This window comes from Mauremys reevesii, linkage group 18 (assembly GCF_016161935.1).
Source record: "Mauremys reevesii isolate NIE-2019 linkage group 18, ASM1616193v1, whole genome shotgun sequence".
Taxonomy (NCBI): Eukaryota; Metazoa; Chordata; order Testudines; family Geoemydidae; genus Mauremys; species Mauremys reevesii.
In genome coordinates this window covers 29,176,420-29,196,798 of record NC_052640.1, presented here as the reverse complement: position 1 = coordinate 29,196,798, position 20,379 = coordinate 29,176,420, and the positions used below count along the sequence as shown (strand labels likewise).

The window sequence follows — 20,379 nt, the reverse complement described above, 5'->3', positions numbered from 1 at the left end:
ATGTGCAAATGACAGACTAAGCTGCCTCTTCTTGCATTTGTAGCTGTGGGTTTTTGGAGGCTTGCTTGGCAGCTGTCCCTGGTGCTGATCTGATCAGCTGGGTGGGGATTGGTTGGAGCTGCCTGCAGATTCAGTCCAGAGATTAGCTGGATCTCTCAGCAAACAGGCAGGGGCTATAGATCAAATGCAAACAGGCAGCAAGACGAACTGAGAGGGAGAGAAAGAAAACGCGGGAGCAGCGTGGCAGGAGGAGGAGGTGCAGCGTCACTCCAGCTGCTGGTGTTGCAAGAACCTCCAGTGCCCCTGCAGCCACTGAGGCAGAACCAGCACCAGAACTGGGACCAGGTCCACTGGGTGAGTAAAGAGATGGCTTTGCACTTCCACTCCCAGCTTCCCACCAAGAGCACAGAGCACAGGGGGAAGTGACGGGATCTCCCTCTCCCCTACAGCCCACTGTTCCCTGGGACTCCTGTGGTGACAGCTGTGCTGGAGCCTCTGCTGAGCACCCTCGGGGAAAGGGACTGAGAGGTGCTGAGTGTGCTTTCTGCCTCCTCTCCTGAGAGGGGACGGTCGGCGTCTAGCCGCTTACTGCCTCCTCTCCTGATCTACATTTGATCTACAGCCCCTCGCCCCGGGCAAGGAGGCAAGTGAATTTTGCACGGCTGGGTTAATGGATCTGGGATACAGAGATCAGCTGGAAAAGCTCTGGGTCTCATTATGGCACAGCCCCATTTCATTGGCCAGGCTCAGGCTGGATGTCCTGGTGCTGCGAAGGGGCTCTGGGTGTTGTGGGCAGGGGGAGAGGAGGCAGAGGCTCTGGGATTGGGGCTGCTAATAACTTCAGTGCCCCCCCCATGCAAATTTGATTTTTAAATTCAAATTGGTCCAGTGTTATAGGTATAAAACACCAGCCTCCCCTGAGCCTAGAGACTGCCTCCGAGTAACTACTCCTCAGTCTCCCTGTGAAGCTGGACTGCACAAGAAGTCCTGAGTCCCCTGCTCCCCCGCAAGCCGCCCCCATCCTGCCATCCATCCATGGGGGAGATGTGTCTAAACCTCATGGGTCACCTCTGCCTGCGGCCCCACCAGAGTGAGGTCTCCATCACCTGGCAAGGTCAGACAGAAAGACAAACGAGCCAGCCTCTGGGGGCTGTTCCTGCCTGCTGCCAAGACAAAGAGCTTGGAAGGGCTTACTCTGCTGGGGAGCTGGGACAGGAGATGCGCCGGGGGAGGGGCGGGGGGGAGGAGGCACACTGCCAGCACAGGCAATTGAGATCTTTGAGTTCCTGCAGCTCAGACAGGTTCCTAGACAAACAATACATTTATTTGAACCAGCTCAGTGTGACAGGAGCAGCATGTTTTGACAGGCACATTCCAGCAGACTCCAGGCAGCTGTAAATTATGTTTCAGTTTGTTTCTTAAATCAAGTGTATTTAAATTATGGTGGTTCCAGCATCTGATTCTTCAGGCTGCTGCCTGGATCCTCCCCGTGGGTTTGGGATCCATGAAAGAATTGAGAAGCTGTGTAAAATCGTGTATTAGTTTTAAGGTTAGTACAACGAAGAGAGTGCTGCAATGCTGGCGGGACTTGTTTGAAAAGAACTGGTTAGAATTACTGTGTAAAACAATCCTCCTGGGGTATCTGTGCCCTCCAGACAGGAGACGAGTACAGAAGAATGGACATGGGCATCTTTAATAACAGAGCTATCAACAGTATTAGTATCTCTATGTTGCAATTTTTATGCCAAATTGGTTTCCAAAGATTCACTTGAACTACTTACATTTTTCTGATCAGATGACGGCGTGTCTGAGTGAACATCTCTGTTTTCCAGTAGGCTGTTGGACAATAGTGGAGATTTGGTTGGAGCTGAGAAAAGCTACTGTTTAACATTGTGCTGCATTAGTTTTGGGTGCTTAGTATTTATGTGACATTTATGAGGCTTGGACCCTGGCTAGTCAGGTGACTAGTTAGAAATGAGCAGAACATCCAAAGGAAAGAAATGTATTAAGATGTTTTCCTTGTTGCACAGTTAGGCAATTACAATTATTTTTTTATTTTAATTTAATAACATTTCTTAAATCACAGGATTTTTGCTGTATTAATTCTGGACAAAACTGGCTAATATCAATGTTTTACTCAAGCGTATAGTAGTATCACACCATTAGTGTTAATTATTATTATTAATAATAATAAAGCTCTGCCAAGTGTGTTTGGGAGTGTTGGGGCTCAATTGGCTTTACTAGCACCTTGCAGGAGCTGCCTGATCTGCACTCTCTGGATCAGGCGTGGTGGGTTGCCGTTCCTGGCTGCATATAACCCACTTTAAAACAATGGCAGACTCCTCCAATGGTCGCAGGACAGTCACATTGTCCATTGTATCTGAAGAAAAGCACTTCCCTGTGTTTAATTCAGAGCTAAAGTGCAGGGACAGGTTTCTTTTGCCTTTGGTCCCTGGGCCCATGATATTTTGGTTGAGACAAAGGAACTTACATGATTAGATTTTGCTGCTTTTTTATCTTTAAGTAACAAATTCCCTGAATTAGAGAGAACATTTGAATAGTGCTCTTAGACATTCACAGTAGAATTCTGTACATCTGGCAGGGGCCAGAAGGCTCTCACTGTTTTAAGGAGGCATTCAGGGTAGGGAAATATTAGATATGGGGGGTGGGGGAATGAAAGATCATCTGGGGGTCCTGATGCTGTGATTTAAATCAGAGAACAGTGAACATTTCAAGTATCAGAGGGGGAGCCGTGTTAGTCTGGATCTGTAAAAGCAGCAAAGAATCCTGTGGCACCTTATAGCCTAACAGACGTTTTGGAGCATGAGCTTTCGTGGGTGAATACCCACTTCTTCGGATGCATGTAGTGGAAATTTCCAGAGGCAGGTATAAGTATGCAAGCAAGAATCAGGCTAGAGATAATGAGTGAACGTTTAAGGTCCATAGCACTGAACTTTCCACTTTAGAATTTTATTTTTCTTACTGTCATGCGCAGAATAATTTACTTAAGACTTTTTTAAAATGTAATTCTAATGCAGGCAGTGAGTCTCTGTGAATTGCTAACTATTTCATGCATGTTTCTCAGTGAATGACTATATGGCCTTTGGATGCTATAATGAAATATATGAATGAATGTTTTATTCTTGGAGGACATTGTTCTTCAAAGCCTGATATACATTGCTATAGAAATCTCAATATTTCATCCTCTTCAAGAAGACAATAAAAATCTGTCTTCTATATTGTCAGTATCTATTGATCCATGTGAAGCATTGATACTTTTGGGGAACAGAGACCTGCATTTTAATGCCAGATTCCAGTGATAAGAAGACAAATATTCAGAGCCATTCCCAGTCAGAAAGCCACTGATGTGTTACGGTCAGGGACTAGCTTTCGGACACTTTAGCCTCCTTGTCAGCTTTTCACACTCTGAAGGGGTGGTGGTGACTTCCTACTTCAAGTTTCAGGTTCCGTTTTCACTATCTGATACTAAGCTATGAATGACAACACAGTATGTTGCTGTGCATTTTCCCTGGGGCCTTTCCTGTCTCAGCCTTTGCAGTGATTCTGTGCATTTTAATTCACTACACTGAGGCCCTGCTGACGAGAGCAAAGTGAGGCCTTAATCTATGTTGGTCAGTGCATCGCTGTCAGGGTCCAGCCCTGCTCCTGTGGAAATCAGTTGCAAAACCTCCCATTGATTTCGATGAAGAAAGACTAGGGTCCTGTCAGACAAACTACAAGAACACAGCTAGAGACAGAGTCTCTGTACAGTCCATCTGCTTAACAGTTTATGGTCCATAAATATGTAAAACATGGTCCTGGGCAATTTACAGTGCTGAGGAGAAGGCCTAAGTGAAGCACACATCAGCAGAAATGTTATGAACTAATAAAAGATCCGTCCTTTAGCCCCTCAGGATCCCAAGCTGGGAGAAGGGTTAGTTTATTCAGCTTATCCTCATCAGTAGGGTGAATTTCATGTTTGTTAGTAATGCAGAACTAATGTAGCAAGGATGACTGTCCATCCACCGCTAACCTCATGGGAGCAGGATACAGCCCATAGGTGTTCTTGTCATTCTGGCATTGCTTTCTGAATTAAAGAAAGCAAGCTAGGGAGGGCAGCAACAGAAATCAGACTCAAGGAGAGAATCCACCCTCCTCCCCCAGGCAACTGAACTTGAGGAAAAGCAAGTTAGTAGTTTTATCTCTGGTATAAAACTAACTTAAGGCCTTCCATCTGTCTGCCTCTCTGGGCCTACGGAGATCTAAGATAGTCTCCTTTGACTTCCTATGTGACCCCATGCAAGTCACTTCGGCCATCATGTTCTAGGGTGCCTCAGGTTTGGGTAGACAGCTCGAGAGGCACTGGGCCTGACTTTCAGAGGTTCTGAGCACCCACACATTCCATTAACTGCAGTTGGAGCCAAGGATGCTTGTGACCTCTGAGAATCAAGCCCCAGTATCACAAGCTGGGAACCTCAGAATTAAGACAACCAAAGTCAAAGGCCTTCTCTTGAAAATGTGGGCCTTCCCTTTCTTTTGCCTCTGTTGCCACTTCTGTAATATGAAGATCATACCTTTGTCAGGGGGTGTGCGGGAGGCCTAATTCATGAGTGTTTGCCACGCGCTTTGTGTTTGTAAGGCACTTTGAGGGCTGAGATGGAAGGTGCTTGAGAAGGGCAAAGTATTATTAGCATTGTAAGACCTAGAGTGTTGAAGCTATTTTTAATATTGCTCTTTTTAAACCAACGTGTGGAAAGAAATTACCTACCACAGAATACTGACATAAGCCTGCATTGTTCTTTTCCAGGAGTGTATATTAAGTATATGCTGCCTCAGCTGAGAAAGGTCAAGCCAAACCTTGAAAATCTCTCTTTCTTTCAATGGCTTTTCATACCTGCATATGTGGGTTTGTGCCTTGAGTTTCCTGACCATAGAATCGTAGAATATCAGGGTTGGAAGGGACCTCAGGAGGTATCTAGTCCAACCCTCTGCTCAAAGCAGGACCAATCCTCAGGCAGATTTTTGCCCTAGATCCCTAAGTGGCCCCCTCAAGGATTGAACTCACAACCCTGGGTTTAGCAGGCCAATGCTCAAACCACTGAGCTATCCCCCCGCCCCCCAATTGACTGTGAAGAGTAGGTGCCTGGGACTCGGAGGAGATGAATGGGGTTTGTGGCCATATCCCTTTAGGTTTGTGACATGCATATCACACAGCTGCTCTGCTTAATTCCTGAAATGCTTGCTTTCTTGCGGGTGGTCTGACTGAAGCTGACTTATTGGTTAGGGTACAATTAAATCCAGATTATATGCAGACTGGAGTGATTGGAGAAGGATGAATCCAAGCAAACCCATGACTAAAAATGTCTAGGACAGTGATACTCAGACCGCAGTGGTTCAGGAGCCAAATTAGCGATCAGCATTACCCAAAAGGGCCACAGCGGTGTGAATTCATTGTTTCGTAGTGCTATACATTCAGTCACACAGCTTTTTAGTGTCATGTGCTGCAAAGAGCTGCAGGAGACATGTAAACAGCCACTTGCAGCTCGAGAGCCTCACTCTGAGTATCACTGATCTAGGACGTTAATGTTCTAACTACACCCTGTATGTACCAGTGCATGACTCATCAAAAAAATCTGCACCCCCATTCTTCTTTAGTTCATGACAGCAGTGATTGCTGCTTAGGGCATTTCTTGGGAGAAAGGTATAGCCTATGGAACATGCACCAAAAGGTGATTATAGTTGTTTATATGTTACTTCTCTATGTTTTAAAAGGACCTGTTCAAATTACTGGCAAAAGTGACCTCTCCGAGATTGTTTCCACTATGGACAGAGAAGTGAAATAGTGCATTGGCCCCCAGCTGTGGGTCAGGTTTAGAGATGTTGGTTATGTTTCTTAGAGTACTTCTGGAGGGCACTCGGACGCTATGGCAATGAGGGCAGATAATACCTGCATACAATAGAACAGAAGATCCTGCTGCATGAGGGAAGGAAGACATTGCCACTATTTTTGGGATGTTTATTTGCTACCTTAATAGGTGGAATGACAGGACTGTAAGTTCTAAAGATGCAGAGCCATCCTACTGATTCACCCTGGCAGTCAGAATAGGTGGGTCTCATTAGCTCTAACCCAGGAGTTTAAAAGGTTGAGTCTCTCTCTGAAGCAAATGGAACCAAGGGATCCTGTAGGGAAGAATGCTAGGAATAGCCAGACACAGGAGGGAGCACATGTTGAGCTTTGTGTTTGTATAGGTTAACAATAAATACCCTTCCAACCCCAGAGACTGTATAGTTCTGTGAAAAGAAAATCTTGGAAAGTCTCCCTAGCCATGTAAAGTTTGTGTAGTTTGTCTTGTAGGGATAAATAATGGGGTGAGAAGACCACCTATCTTGAAGGTTGCACAACACTTCCCATTATAAGACCCTGTGTTCAGTTGCTTATAACTGCCAATGTTTAATTATTTTGGTTGAAGTTTTCCACGTCCGATGTCTGCCTGAGGCTGAATCTTTTTGGAAAGTTTTGCCCAAAGTGAGCAGCCGTTTCTGGGAACAAGGGCAGGGAAACATATATTGTTTTGACATTAACATTTTTTTTTGTGACCTTTTTTTTCGAAGCTCTAGCACCCCTGTGTTTTGAAGCATGGACTTGAAATTTGGCAGGGGATGGCCTTTCTGTCAGGGATGTGTCTTTTGCTGTCTCCAGGAAATTCTGCCCAAACTTGACAGAGTTATAAGCCTTTGAAAAATCTCCGTTCACACATGCTCCATTTGAGACTTGCTAGAGCAGGGATGGGCAAACTTTTTGGCCCAAGGGCCACATCTGGGGATGGAGATTGTATGGCGGGCCATGAATGCTCACAAAATTGAGGGCTGGGGTGTGGGAGGGCGTGAGGGCTTCAGCTGGGGGTGCAGGCTCTGGGGTGGGGCTGGGGATGAGGCGTTGGGGTGCGGAAGGTAGCTCCAGGCTGGCACAGAGGGGTTTAGAGGATGGGCGGGGGATCAGGGCTGGGGTAGGGTGTTGGGGCGCGGGGGAGGGTCAGGGATGCAGGCTCCGGGCGGCACTTACCTCAAGCAGCGGCATGTTCCCTTTCCAGCTCCTATGCGGAGGCGCAGCCAGGTGCCTCTGCACGCTGCCTGGTCTGCAGGTGCCGCCCCTGCAGCTCCCATTGACTGCAGTTCCTAGCCAATGGGAGCTGCAGGAGCGGCACTTGGGGCAGGGGCAGCATTTGGAACCCCCTGGTTGCCCCTATACATAGGAGCCAGAGCGGGGACATGCTGCTGTTTCCGGGAGTCGTGTGGAGCGGGGCAAGCCCCAGACCCCGCTCCCCGGGGAGAGCTTGAGGGCTGGATTAAAACATCTGAAGGGCTGGATGTGGGCCCCAGGCCGTAGTTTGCCCACCCCTGTGCTAGAGCGTAATCAGTGAAATCTCTGAGGGGTCCATCCTCTCCCAGCAACTAGTGCTGACCAGCCTGCGCAAGCACCATCCCCCCGGAGGGACTGAGTATGGGCCGTCCAGCCCAGGGCTACGAGGGTAAAGCTGGACTTTCCCTGGAGTGGGAGCTGGGTTGGGCACCATAGCTGGCATCAGGGAGCCTGTCTCTCCCGTGCTCTCACCGACCCCACTGCTGCTGCCCAGGTATTGTGAAGGAAGAAGCCACTTGAGGCAAATATAGACGGAACAAGAGCTGGACCAGCGGGGTAGTGGAGGACAAGGAGCCTGGTGAGAGTCAGGCAGGACAGAGGGACAGAGAGAAACAGCCTCCTTCACTGCAGAGCCCTGGTTCATCCTCAGAGCCCGTTTCTTCTGTGCACTGAATGAGGCGGGGCCCTGTGGGAAAATTGTATGTGATGATGTAATTCCAGCCTGTGTCGTAATGCAAGTGCCCACAGGGGCCAAATTAACGTTTTACAGGCAACCTTAATTCTGGCATTTCCCATCTTTGGAGTGCTTGACTTTGCAGCCTTTATGTTTCCTAACCGAGGTTTTTGTGTCTAATAAATATTAATGTGGCTGCAGAGCTGTTTGAGAATTCAGTAAATAGAACTGTAATAATAATACACTCCAGCTTGTATGTCTGTCCTCAGAAACGTACACCTTTAACAGAGAGAGATAGGGCCAGTGCTGCAAGCGAGTGGTCCTGACTCACAATGGGTCTCCTGCGAGTCAGGGTTGGCAGGATCAGGCTGATAGGAATCACCGTGCCCCACCCAGAAATGCAGCCACCCCCGGAGGGAAGGGGGCAGCTGTTTAATTGTGCACAGTGACTCTACATAGGAATTTAGAACAGATAGTGAAGATGATTTGCTTCTTACTGTATCCTGCTGAAGCTACAGGGAGAAATGAGGTCGAGAGATTATAAGGAACTGAACTGGAATTTGGTCTGTTTTAACAAACATAATCTTATTAAACGTGCTACATTCCTTTTCCTTAATTGATCAGGTGTTTTTATTTGCTGGGGTTGAAGGATATACATTTTGGTAAATAAAAATGTAAGAAATATGACACAGTCCTTAGATATCAGGTGGACGGCGATAGTGTCATTAAAAAGACACTGCCAGGAGAAAATCTACATACAAATAATATACAAAAATGCTGCCACCTGTGTTAGCAATCACACTGTGGACTATGAAAACTGAAAGGCTGTTTGTTAATCTCTTACTTTCTTTCTGAATTTCACCTGTCTTGGGGAATGAAACTAGACTAGAGACAAAAGTGAGACTGACTAGTCTCTAGTTTCACTTTCTAGTTCTCTCCTACACTAGCACCATGTTTGGGATGCAAACACTACAAGGAACATAACATAAGAACATAAGAAAGGCCGTACCAGGTCAGACCAAAGGTCCATCTAGCCCAGTATCTGTCTACCGACAGTGGCCAATGCCAGGTGCCCCAGAGGGAGTGAACCTAACAGGCAATGATCAAGTGATCACTCTCCTGCCATCCATCTCCACCCTCTGACAAACAGAGGCTAGGGACACCATTCCTTACCCATCCTGGCTAATAGCCATTTATGGACTTAGCCACCATGAATTTACCCAGTTCTCTTTTAAACGCTGCTATAGTCCTAGCCTTCACAACCTCCTCAGGTAAGGAGTTCCACAAGTTGACTGTGCGCTGCGTGAAGAAGAACTTCCTTTTATTTGTTTTAAACCTGCTGCCTATTAATTTCATTTGGCGACCCCTAGTTCTTGTATTATGGGAATAAGTAAATAACTTTTCCTTATCCACTTTCTCCACATCACTCATGATTTTATATACCTCTATCATATCCCCCCTTAGTCTCCTCTTTTCCAAGCTGAAGAGTCCTAGCCTCTTTAATCTCTCCTCATATGGGACCCTCTCCAAACCCCTAATCATTTTAGTTGCCCTTTTCTGAACCTTTTCTAGTGCCATTATATCTTTTTTGAGGTGAGGAGACCACATCTGTACACAGTATTCGAGATGTGGGCGTACCATGGATTTATATAAGGGCAATAATATATTCTCAGTCTTATTCTCTCTACATTTAAAAGGCCAACGTGGTTTCCTTGAAATAAAAAAAAACCTCTCTCAAAACCACTGCTATTATTATTAGCAAACCCTAAAATTAGAGCTGGTGACTCCAGCTGGCTGTGCTTTTTTGAATAGTTTTTATTAATAATAAATGTTTCTATTGTAGGTATTATAATTAGCTCATGAATGAATCCATGATGCTTGTAATGAGAAGCAAAGTGTGGTATTCTTGTAATGTATTTTGTCAGAGTCTCTCTCTGTTTATTCCCACTTCTGCCTGCAGTTGTGGGACCTTCTAGCTTGGAATTTCACCCATTGGCAGAAAAACTGTTGTGTGTTCTGACCCCCAGAGCATGCATTAGATGAGACATATGCCTGGGCAGCAGTGTACCCAGCACTCTTCCTAAGGAGCTCTGTGCCTTTGAGATGTCCTTGGGCTCCTGCAGCTCTGTTTTCGTGAGGGGTTTGGTTTGTCAAAGGGCATGTCTGCCCTGTAGTGCCCCCTGCTAGCCAAGCATGGCTCTGCTACACCCTGCCTCAATTTCTCCTTCACAGGCACCCAGAAATAATCCAGAGACTTATACCCAATAACAACCCCTTTTCTTGGGGACGGGGTCATTAATCCATGGTAAAGTCAAACCCAAAGCAAAGTCTCTTCCGCGTCCCCTGCCCCAGTCTCCCAGTGGGCACAGCCCTTCCTCCCTGAGGTCTGTCTGACTCCAAGCCTCTCCACTAGGAACAATTTTCAGCCCTGCTCAGTCTCCACCATCAGCTCCCCGTGGTGCATCCATTCTCAGGCTTGTGGTGTCTCCCCTTTCCAGTCAAGGGTTGCACAGGCCTCCTTCCGGACTCTCAGCTGCTGTTCTCCCTAGCTGTAGTCTCTCCCTTTCCCTAAAGCCCAGCTTGGCAGCAGGTAATTAGTCACAGTTGTACTGTCCCGTCCCTCCTGCCCCCCCCCACACACCCTTTGAAAAGGCCCAGACACCCTGGGACAGGGTTTAACTGGTGAATTTGGATTCTCCCTTCACCCTGGTTGCCTGGAAGGGCCTTCCCCTTGCTGGTTGTGTGGTTCTGTGAGCCACCAGCAGATCTGGGAGCTGTGCCTCTCGGAGGAGAGAGGAGTGAAAGGAAAAGCGTTCGTTAGAATCTGCTAATTTGGGTTCCCAGAGCTGTTGGCTTTGGGAGCAGCCGCTCCTTGTTTTCCTGTCTCTGTGGAATTCTTGGTAGTGCCTCCTTCCTTTTTGCCTGCAGTAATGCTTAGCTGTTATAAGCACTTCTCATCCTTGGTTCTCACAGGACTTTCCAAAGGACAAACTGGAGCCCAGGGAGGCAAAGGGACTTGCCAGAGTTACACAGCAGGTCATCAGTAGTCAGACCCCAGGTCTCCTGACTGCCAGAACAGTGCCCTGGTCACTGGCCCAGCCTGGAGAACCCTCACTTCCTTGGTGGTGTGTGGAGGGTAGCCAGGACAGTCGGCTGCACGCCAGAGCTGGGATTCAAATCCCAAGTCATGGGCACAGGAGAAGGTGAGTTTGCCTGGTCTCTGCCCACTGTGAGTCTTTGTGCAGATCACCAGATGTTTGGCATGAGTGATCTCTGCTGAGTTGGGATGATGTAGGTCAGGCTTGAAGTGCTGGGCTTTATCTAGTGCAGGCAGCACCAAATTCACAGGAAAGAAGAAAGACTCCGTGTGTGATTAGGAGCTCCAGGGGAGGTGGGTTCCCCTTCCTAGGCACTGCTGCTCATCATCCTTCGCTCCGCCTTTGCCACTTCTGCCAGTCTTCCCTGATTCTTTACTGTCTTCCCTGCTGGCTCAGCTGGTGGTTTGCATTCGCTCCTGCCCACCCAGTCCCCCTCCGCTGCATAACAGCAAACCTCGTTCCTGATAAACCACGTGCTTGCCACATTTCGGAAATTTCATCAGCGGGGGGCAGATGAAGCAAAATGTGGCAGAATGCTCAAAATGTCACAGTGCTCAACAAACAAGCCAACAACCTTCACAAAACGCACTAAAGATCCATTCAGATGTTTCCCCCAGGAAATACACATCCTAAGGTTCTAGTTTGCCATGAACATTTGGAGAAACAAAACCAGAACGTTTTCCTCCCATAACGTTCATCTGAACAGGGGGATCCTCACTTCAAAGCCTGCTATATACGTTGTGCCGCTAAAATCTCTGTTTATGACAGAGTGAATTATATCCAGAGTCCAAACCAAAATACGTGTTCAAGGGAACCAACAAATTAAAAATCCCACTTCTCTCTGAAGTTATTTTGCCTTCTGTTGTTACAAGTCACCCCTACGATTACTGGATCTGACAGAGATCAGAGGGACAAATAATTCTCTACTTCGCCATTTTTCTTGCTTAGTGCACTGGACAGCTCTTTGTGTATAGTCAGTTTCCGTCGTCCCCTCCCCCCCCGATGGTCCCTTTTTGTTTTGATGGGTCCAGGGCCACTGAGAGCGGGTTCGGGCCCTGGTGGAAAAAAAAATTTCAGGCCCCCCAGCAAGGGCAGACCGGCTAAACAGGGCCGGGGAAGCTGGGCCCCGGGCCCCCTTCCGGACCGCGGGGCCCCGGTAATTTGTACCGGCTTTCCCCCCCCCCCCCCATCGGCCCTGAATGGGTCTTTCACACAGCTTTGTTAAAATAGGAAAATATAGGCCTGCTCCTACGAGCCACATGCAGGTACCTTGATATTGCTCATGCCTGCCCATATTTGCAAGAGAAAACCCACAAAATGTGGCAGCTGCAACTGGGTCAGGGCTAGTATCAGAAACGACTGTTAGCTCATTTTTTGGAACGGGCTAGGTTCCCGATACACGGTGTCACGTGGAGGCAGTTTGTGAGCCTCGTGTGTGCTACTGTCACTGAGGAGGTCACAACTGAGCTTGCTCTCAACCTTTTCCTGGACTGATGTTAGTGGGGAAAACCAACCCGCACTTACATGGCAGTGTGCATGCGGAGCTGCCTGCAGGAACCACATCTGCCATGCTGGCTGCCTATAGTGAATTGTGTTGATTAGTACAAGAATTCCCTTCGCCTGATGTCTGTCTGCTTGTCTGCCTCTCTGTCTTGAGACTGTGAGCTCCTTGGGGCAAGCACCATCCCCGAATGCTTGGAAAGCACTAGCACCACAAACCAGCAATAATAATCCAGTTAAATGTCTCTCTCTCTTTTCCCTCTTGTGGCAGGGCAGGAGCGGGATAACACAGCAGTGAAAATGGAGGGCACTTGGGTTGCCTCATTGAATTCAGTCTCAGAAAACCTGGTGATTGTCACCTGTCCGAGGTGTAAAAAGGGAGATTTTTGATTCCTGTAGATATGGTGAAGCCCTGGGCCCAGAACAGCCATTTGGACTGTGAGAGAAGGACACAGCCATATGCTAAAGGGTAGGAAAACGGTAGCAGACTGGGCAGGTAGAGCTTCTGCTCCAGGAATTCCCTATAGCACCACAGTCAGTGTTGGCACCTTACTACTGCTAGTCATCCTCATGTAGGGCCAGACAAACCTTCCTGCAGCAATACCAGTGAGAAGAAGATCTGTGAAGGTCTCCTCGTGGGCTATCCCCAAGGCTAGTCCGTGGGGAGCGTGTTGAGATTTGCTTCCCCAAAGAATGAGCTGCCATTCCACACTCAGGGTGAACTTCACCCCGTGCATAGGGCCAGCACAAGAACTGCACCACTCAGATCAGACTGACACCCTAACATAGGGCTTGTAAAGAAATATCAAGAACGTAATTAGCTGGAGCAAAGGAAAAGGAATTGAGTAGGTAGGCCAGACATTTCACACTGAGCTGCCTAAAGCTGGCACTAAATCCATATTTAAGCAGCTGAATAAATGGGCTGATTTTCAGAAAGGCTGAGCACCTGCAGTAAATCACATCATTCATAATAACAGTTGTGCAAGAATGCTAGCTTGTGCCATGTGTGCTTTACACATTTGGGCCACAAGCCTAATCGCTGATATGCCAACATGGACCCTGGTTCCCAGCTAGTGAGCAAATCCAGTGGCAGGTTCGGGGCTGTGATTTTGGGTAGAATCTCATTGTGAAATTTTGTTGCAGTAGAGAACAAAATAGAGAATTTTTCAATAGGTTTTTTCCCATCGAAATCGCTGTTCATAGGAAATTAGTTTTGCACCTGCAAAAACTGCCATTTGTTTTTGCCAAAAAATAAAAGCGAACAGGTAAGGTGTTTTTTACACCATCTAGAGCTGCATTCAGTTTCCATCTAGGATATCTTGAAAAATGTATATACTCTAGATGTCTGTAATCTCAGGAAGATGCAATTTAAAAGATGAAATTCGGATCTTTGCTTCGTTGTTCTGAAACCTTGGAAATCTCGCTGAAAATGGCAAAGAATAGCAAGAGTAACATCATAATCCTTGTAAATATTGGCCAGCAGTTCCATCTCCGGTTCCCTAAATCATTGCTCACCAGCCAGCTGTTCAGTTTGCTGACTGGCCTACAGTAATGAGCTTGCCGCAGCAGCTAACAGTGCAGAGTTGTGATTTATGCAGCATTTCCTCCTAGCCCTGTCAGTTCTTCCCAACCCCTTCCCCCGCCCCCAACCGAGAAAACGTTAAGGCTCGGGAAAATCCAAATGTCACATAAAATACAGGGGTGATAAATCATGGGGGCGTGTGATTGTTAATAGAAATGCTTGGGGTTTCCTGGCTAAGCTGTTGGGCTGATTTAAAGTGTTGCCTTATTCAAGTTCCTTAAAAAGTGTCCTAAAATAACTTGCAGCAGTATTTAAAGGGGCAAGCCTGTTTCCAAATAATCTTATCCTCCCAGAAGTGTTATCCCTTCACATTCAGTTCTCAGGACGAATGTCCTAAAGCATGTTCTGCATTGCATTAGAGACAGCTTCAGCAAAACCATCCACGGGGTCGTGCCCAGGGTTGTTTTTTCCTTGCTCCCTGACAGATGCTCCATCTGTCCAGCACTGACGGAGTTAAGCATTGCCTTATGCATTGAAGTAAGCAGTGGTGCATTCTGGTTATAAGGTGGTTTGATGGTTGCTGTGAGTTCCATGGTGTAGTGCACTGGTAGCAGCATGGGGCGAGAATTTATCATGTGAAATGTGGAACTGTAAGTGCAGCGATGCAGCATCCAAGCTGATTGCTGAATAAGGACATTTTTTATCCATCCCAAGGCTGGCTAATAGTAATGTAGAGCCTAGCATCCGCGAGAGTGATCCTTCCAGCTGTGGGGATGAAGGGTAGGGGCTGCTGGGAGACAGGATCCGTTCGTTCCTTCTGCAACTCCGGCTGTCTGAATAAATTTAAGAAGGGTTAGTGGCCTTCCCGGCTTCCTCATGGAGGCCCTCTGTTCATCTAATCAGCCCTTGTTCTATTGCTGGTGTTTTTACTGCATGATCAATTCAGTCCAGTGTGCATTCCATCAGCAGAAGGCATGGATTTTTAAAATGTCACGCACCACGGTTTCTGTGTTTGGAGTGGCTTGCAGTGTGTTTTGGTGTGATGGAGGGTTTGTAGCAGCTAGACAGGGGTCTTCCTGAGATGTCTTTGTATTTAACTTCATACAGAAACAGAAATGTAATAAGTCAGAGAGAAAAGTGTGGGAAAGCAACCGATCTTAACCCATCTTCCGCGCTGCATGGTGGTACTGCATGTTCTCTCGGAGCAGAGAGCTGGCTTGTAAATTGCCTAAAAGGGGCAATTGGGAACTGCGTGCTGCATCCATTCTCATCTCTGTTTTCAGCTTTATCCAGTGCATGGCACTTTCACTTGGATGAGTTGTGTTAAGTCAGGAAGGTCATAGAGATCCCCCCAGGCACCCTGTGTTTCTATCTGGTTCTAGTGCTGAAGGGGTTAAACTCCATTATTTTTTATTCTTTAGCATTGTGAGTATTTTTAATAATAGGAAATAGTTATTTGGGGTGTTTGTTCATTGTGGGTAAATTAGCTGCTGTGAGAGACGAGCTTCTGCGTATTGACTTGTAAAAACAGTTGGTTTTCGTTGTAATTGAAATTGCAGTGAGATCAAATATGGAGGTTTCACTTTTTTGCAGGGTAACTTGCCTTGTCAGTTCATGCAGTTCACTTCCTGTGAGGTTCAGAAATGTTCCTCCAGAAACCCTTCTCTCTGAATAATGAAGAGAACTGATTGCTGGCAGACTGTATGAAAAGCTCCTGAATTCTAGGCACCTGCTCTTTAAGGCAGGCTGAACCTACTGCAGTAATGGCTTTCTAAATGCTCAGCAAGAATTCACCGAGAACTCTGGTTTATCTGGTTTATACAGTTACTGATTCTATGAAGCAATGTGCTGATCAGCACCAGTTTGGGGCTGAAACTCTCCCTTGCCGCACTTAGGAAGGATTTTGTTGTTATTTCTGGGTCAGGTCCTGAGGACCGCACTCGGTGTTGTATTCAGATGTTGGAGGCAGTGGCAACTGCTCGAAGTTCGGTCTGTTGTTTGTTTTATTTAGAGTTGTTTGGTTTTCTCTGGGATCCTACACAGCCCTTTTGACTGGAGCAAAGCTCCTGGTGGGCACAGCAGTCTGTCAAAGCAGAACAATTTGCAAGGTTGGAGCCTTAGATAATACATACAACTCCATGCCTATGGCTTAGGGTGGTTACAGTGGGAAAGGCACGCTGGAGAATCCTGTCTCTCGGGGCTTTGCAGTGGTTCACTGACTTATGTTTAAACTGTAAGTAGCTGCCTTCCAACTGAGCACAGTCACATTTACAGGTACCATTTAGGGAAATTATATTCACAGCCACTTTCAACCCAATCAGGTTTTTTTTTCATGGGTTGGCTTGCTAGTTGCTACCAACCAAGGGCCCAGTTAGAAAACCTGCCAATCATGAGCTTGTAAGAAAAATATAGTTCTCTGAATGTGCATCTCCAATGAAAGGGCGACCTTCCTGGTGGGCTTTTGAGAAAGACTTCTCTGGTGCAGTGGCTGTGGCACTAACAGCTGGTTTTATTAGTTATTATTTGCATTGCAGTGATGCCAAATGGTCCCAGTGGAATTGGGGTCTCATTCTGTTACACGTTGGACAGACAGATTGTGTTGTGGTCAGTTTTAGTTGTTAGCATTTTGATTGAGCCTGGAGTTATCGGAGGTTAGGCACCAAAATCCCATTGAAATTCAGTGGGAGTTTAGCCTCTGATTTCCATTTCTCCTTCGAAAATCCCAGATTTGAAAATCCCAATTTTAAGGTTTACCTTTCTGATTTAAAAAAACCCCAAACACTGACAGCTGTGAGAGTGTTAAATTCAGCATTTCCTTTCAGAGTGCAAACTCTGAGGCTGTTTTTAGTAGCATGAAAATTTGTCCCCTGGGAACTGAACTAAGTCCACCAAATCCATTTCACAGCTACAGTGCAGCACACAGAAACAGTTCCTCCCACTCTGTAAAATCTCAAGTATAACTTTGCATTAAGTTAAATAGTTTCTTTAATTTCCCTTTTGATAAAGGTAGAGGAAGTGAAATGTGATGCTGCATGGGCTTGAAGGTGTAATTAGATTGTGTAAAATCAAATGTTATGCACGACGGGATGTTACAGTGAAATACTGACGTGACAAAGGAGATGCTCATTCCCAGCATCAGGTTGTCCTATTTTTTATATTTTTCTTTTGTGTGGCTCTGCACTATTTTTATAGTTGTGTTATATAATGATATATGTACATAAAGAGGCGTTCACGCACACACAAGCTGTTGTGTGTTATGTAACACACACACACACACACACACACACACACACACACAAATAGAATCAACTCCACATTTAAACAGGAAAACCATCTGATTCCTGTGGCGCATGAGTGGGAGAAAAATGCACAGCCACATTAAAGAGAACGCCAAGGACATTTTTTGTATTGGGCCAACTTCTGTTGGTGAGAGAGACGAGCTATCTAACTTACACAGAGCTCTTCTCCAGGGCTGGGAAATGTATTCAGTGTCACAGCTAAATACAGGGTGGAACAGGTTATTTAGCATAAGTATAGAACATATATTTCAAGGGACCGTTCAAGGTGAAGTGGTCCCTTAACACCCCTCCAGTCACAGAGGGGAAAGGAAGAGGTGGGGGGAAGGTGATTACTGGGTTGCAAATTATTGTAATGAGCCACAGATCCAGTGTCTGTTCAGTCCATTATTTTTAGCGTCTAGCAGAGTTATGAATTTAAGCTCTCAGGCTCATCTCTGGAAGATGCTGCGCAGGTTTCCTTTGAAACGGAGGCTGAGAGATCAGATATAGAGGGATCATTTTGTGGAAAGTGTTCACCCACAGGCCTGGCTACATTAGAAAAATTAGGTCATTTTAACAGTGTTGGTTGGGCTGTGAAAAACCCACTCCCTGGGTGGTGGTGTTAAGCCGACCTAACCGCTGGTGTAGACAGACCTAGGCTGACAGAAGAATTCTCCCATTGACCTAGCGACCGCCTCTTGGGGAGGTGGATTCCCTATGCCAGCGGGAGAACCCCGCCCGTCAGCAGAGATAGTGTCCATGCTGAAGTGGCACAGCTGACGTGAGGGTGTACACAAGCCCCACTCTTCACAAAGTGATCCCTCCATATCTGAGCTCTCAGTCCTCATTCGCAAAGGAAACCTGCACAGCACGTTCCAAAAATGGCGTCTGGGAGCCTAAATTCATGACTTTGCTAGACACTTAACATCATGGGCTAAATAGAGGCACTGGATTTATGGCTTATTACAACAAAGTGTAACCAATAGCAGCCCCAGCTGCCTTCCCCACCTTCTCCCTCCCCCCCCCTCAGTGACTGGAGGGGTGTTAACAGGCCACTCACCTTGAATGGTCCTTTAATATGTGTTACCTGCTTATGCTAAACAGTCTGATCCACCCTGTATTTAGCTGTGACACTCACTCAGAGCACCTTTCCCAGACCTGGAGAAAAGCTCTGTGTGAGCTCGAAAGCTCATCTCTCTCACCAACAGGAGTTGGTCCAATCCAAGATATTGTTTCTCTAAGGCCAGGTCTGGACTAGAAACATACATCAGTCTAACTGCATCGCTCAGGGGTGGGAAAACCCACTCCCCTGAGCGACATTGTTATTTCTAGAGCCCTATGCAGATACAAAACTTGTATCCGCATGCGAGCCGCAGAAATGGTCTGCTGATATCTGCGGATTTGCAGGATCTACTTATATCAACCTAACCTCATCTGTAGACAGCGCTAAGTCGACCGGACACCGGAGAATTCTCCTGTGGACATAGCTACTGTCTCTCGGGGAGGTGGGTTAACTACTCCGACGGGGGAAGCCATCCCTTAGGCGTAGGTAGTGTCTTCATGGAAGCACTGCAAATGGTGCAGCTGCAGCATTTTGTGTGTAGACCTGCCCTGATATCCTGGGACCAACACAGCTGCACCGACACTGCATACGAGGACCTTTCTGTAATGTATAAATTAAAGTAAAATAGCCTCAGGGTTTGCCTTTGTGCTGTTTCCCTGTGACTCCCACCCTGCTGCGGAAATGTCCATCCATCCATCCATCCATCTTCTCCTACCTATTACAAATACAATGAAATATGGATTTCAGCATTGGCGGGGGACAGCAGCCACAGAGCCTTGCTGCAAGAGTCATTCCCAGCATGCAATGCAGTGCACACAGGGATTTAATTGTATATATGTAAAATGTTATATATATATTATTTATATATGTGTGTGTGTGTATATCACCTTGAGCGATCGGTCCATCAGCCCTCACAGAGAGAGCGCCAATCACAACACGTCATTTGTGTTGTTCTAGCCAGTCCTTCAGCCATCCACTGGCCAGGCTGTCAGTGGCACCAGACACCCGATCGGCACAGTGCACCACAGCCCAGACCCCCTGAGCGATCCGTCAGCCTCAGCTGGGAATATAGGCGCGTACTCCCGCACCCGGTGTGTGTGTGTGACTATACACACATTTAAATATTGTGTGTGTGTGTGTGTGTATCAAAAGTCCTAGCCAGCCTTCATTATGACCTGTCCTAGCCTTGTCGCTAGCCTTTTCCATACAGCAGGACAGACAATCTCTTGCCTGATCCCACTGGGCTTAGACTGGTTAAGAAAATCTTCTTACAGTAACTGCGTACAACACATTGCCTTGTTGGAACATAAACCCTGAATCAAGGGGGATGACACTTTCCTTTCATGTGTTCCGGTGAATAATGGGTTTCTGCATTAAATACTTCAGCTAGTAATACGTTCTGGTGTGTCTATGGAGTCTCCTTGGCAGATTGTAACGGTAGAGTAGCTTTCAGTAGGATTGTGATGGTATTTCACCTGGCAATTTAAGATAGTGATCACTGTCCTGGATGAGTGTGTCTGTCCTCTGATGGAAAAAGAATGCTTTTGGCAGAATCCAGGGCAGTCACATTACTATAGACGTTTTCCTATGTCAGACCATTATGTGTGGTATGCCTGGCCGATCCCAAATGACTTCTTTGTCTCCCTCTCACTCGCTATCTCAGGGTGATGGGGTTGTTGGAAGTACAAGCTGCGACTGTGTTACTGGAATGGTAGGATATTTACTGAAACCCAGCTGTGTCTTAAATAATACTGGATTGGGAAGGCGTTTCCCAAGACTGTTCCACTGGGGTGAGGTTGGGGTGTTTGCTCTTGGGTTCACAGAATCCGGTGGTCTCAAATTCCCCTGGAGGACCTGGGCCCCAGTGGCTCTCCATCACTACCCTAGCAGCATGACTGCATGCCAGAGCTGTGGTGACAGGGCTCCACTAGCTGGCTGCTGCCCCAGCACCCCCTAATGGGTTCTACAGCACAGAGAGGGCTCCGTGGGAGAGGGGCTATAGTCCCAGGCTGTTACCTTCTGAAGAGATTGTCCTGGGGCTGTGGGTGAGGTGCAGAATGCATCAGTCTTCCCAGCTCCCTCCCTTCCCACATGTGCTTCTCCA

At 46.9% G+C, this 20,379-nt stretch overlaps 1 protein-coding gene across 3 annotated transcripts in view; it reads left to right on the top strand.

Moving 5' to 3' along the window:
* LOC120386069 (oxysterol-binding protein 2-like) overlaps positions 1 to 20,379 on the top strand; it is a 354,730-nt gene that overhangs the window by 141,718 nt on the left and 192,633 nt on the right. The window contains exon 1 of one of the 3 annotated variants that reach the window (XM_039504886.1): positions 14,560 to 14,584. The exons of the other annotated variants lie outside the window; for them this stretch is intronic. Within the exon in view, the coding sequence (XP_039360820.1) occupies positions 14,575 to 14,584 (10 nt within the window). The 5' untranslated portion in view covers positions 14,560 to 14,574. Of the gene's footprint in view, positions 1 to 14,559; positions 14,585 to 20,379 lie in introns of those variants that run through there. 3 annotated transcript variants of the gene reach the window in all.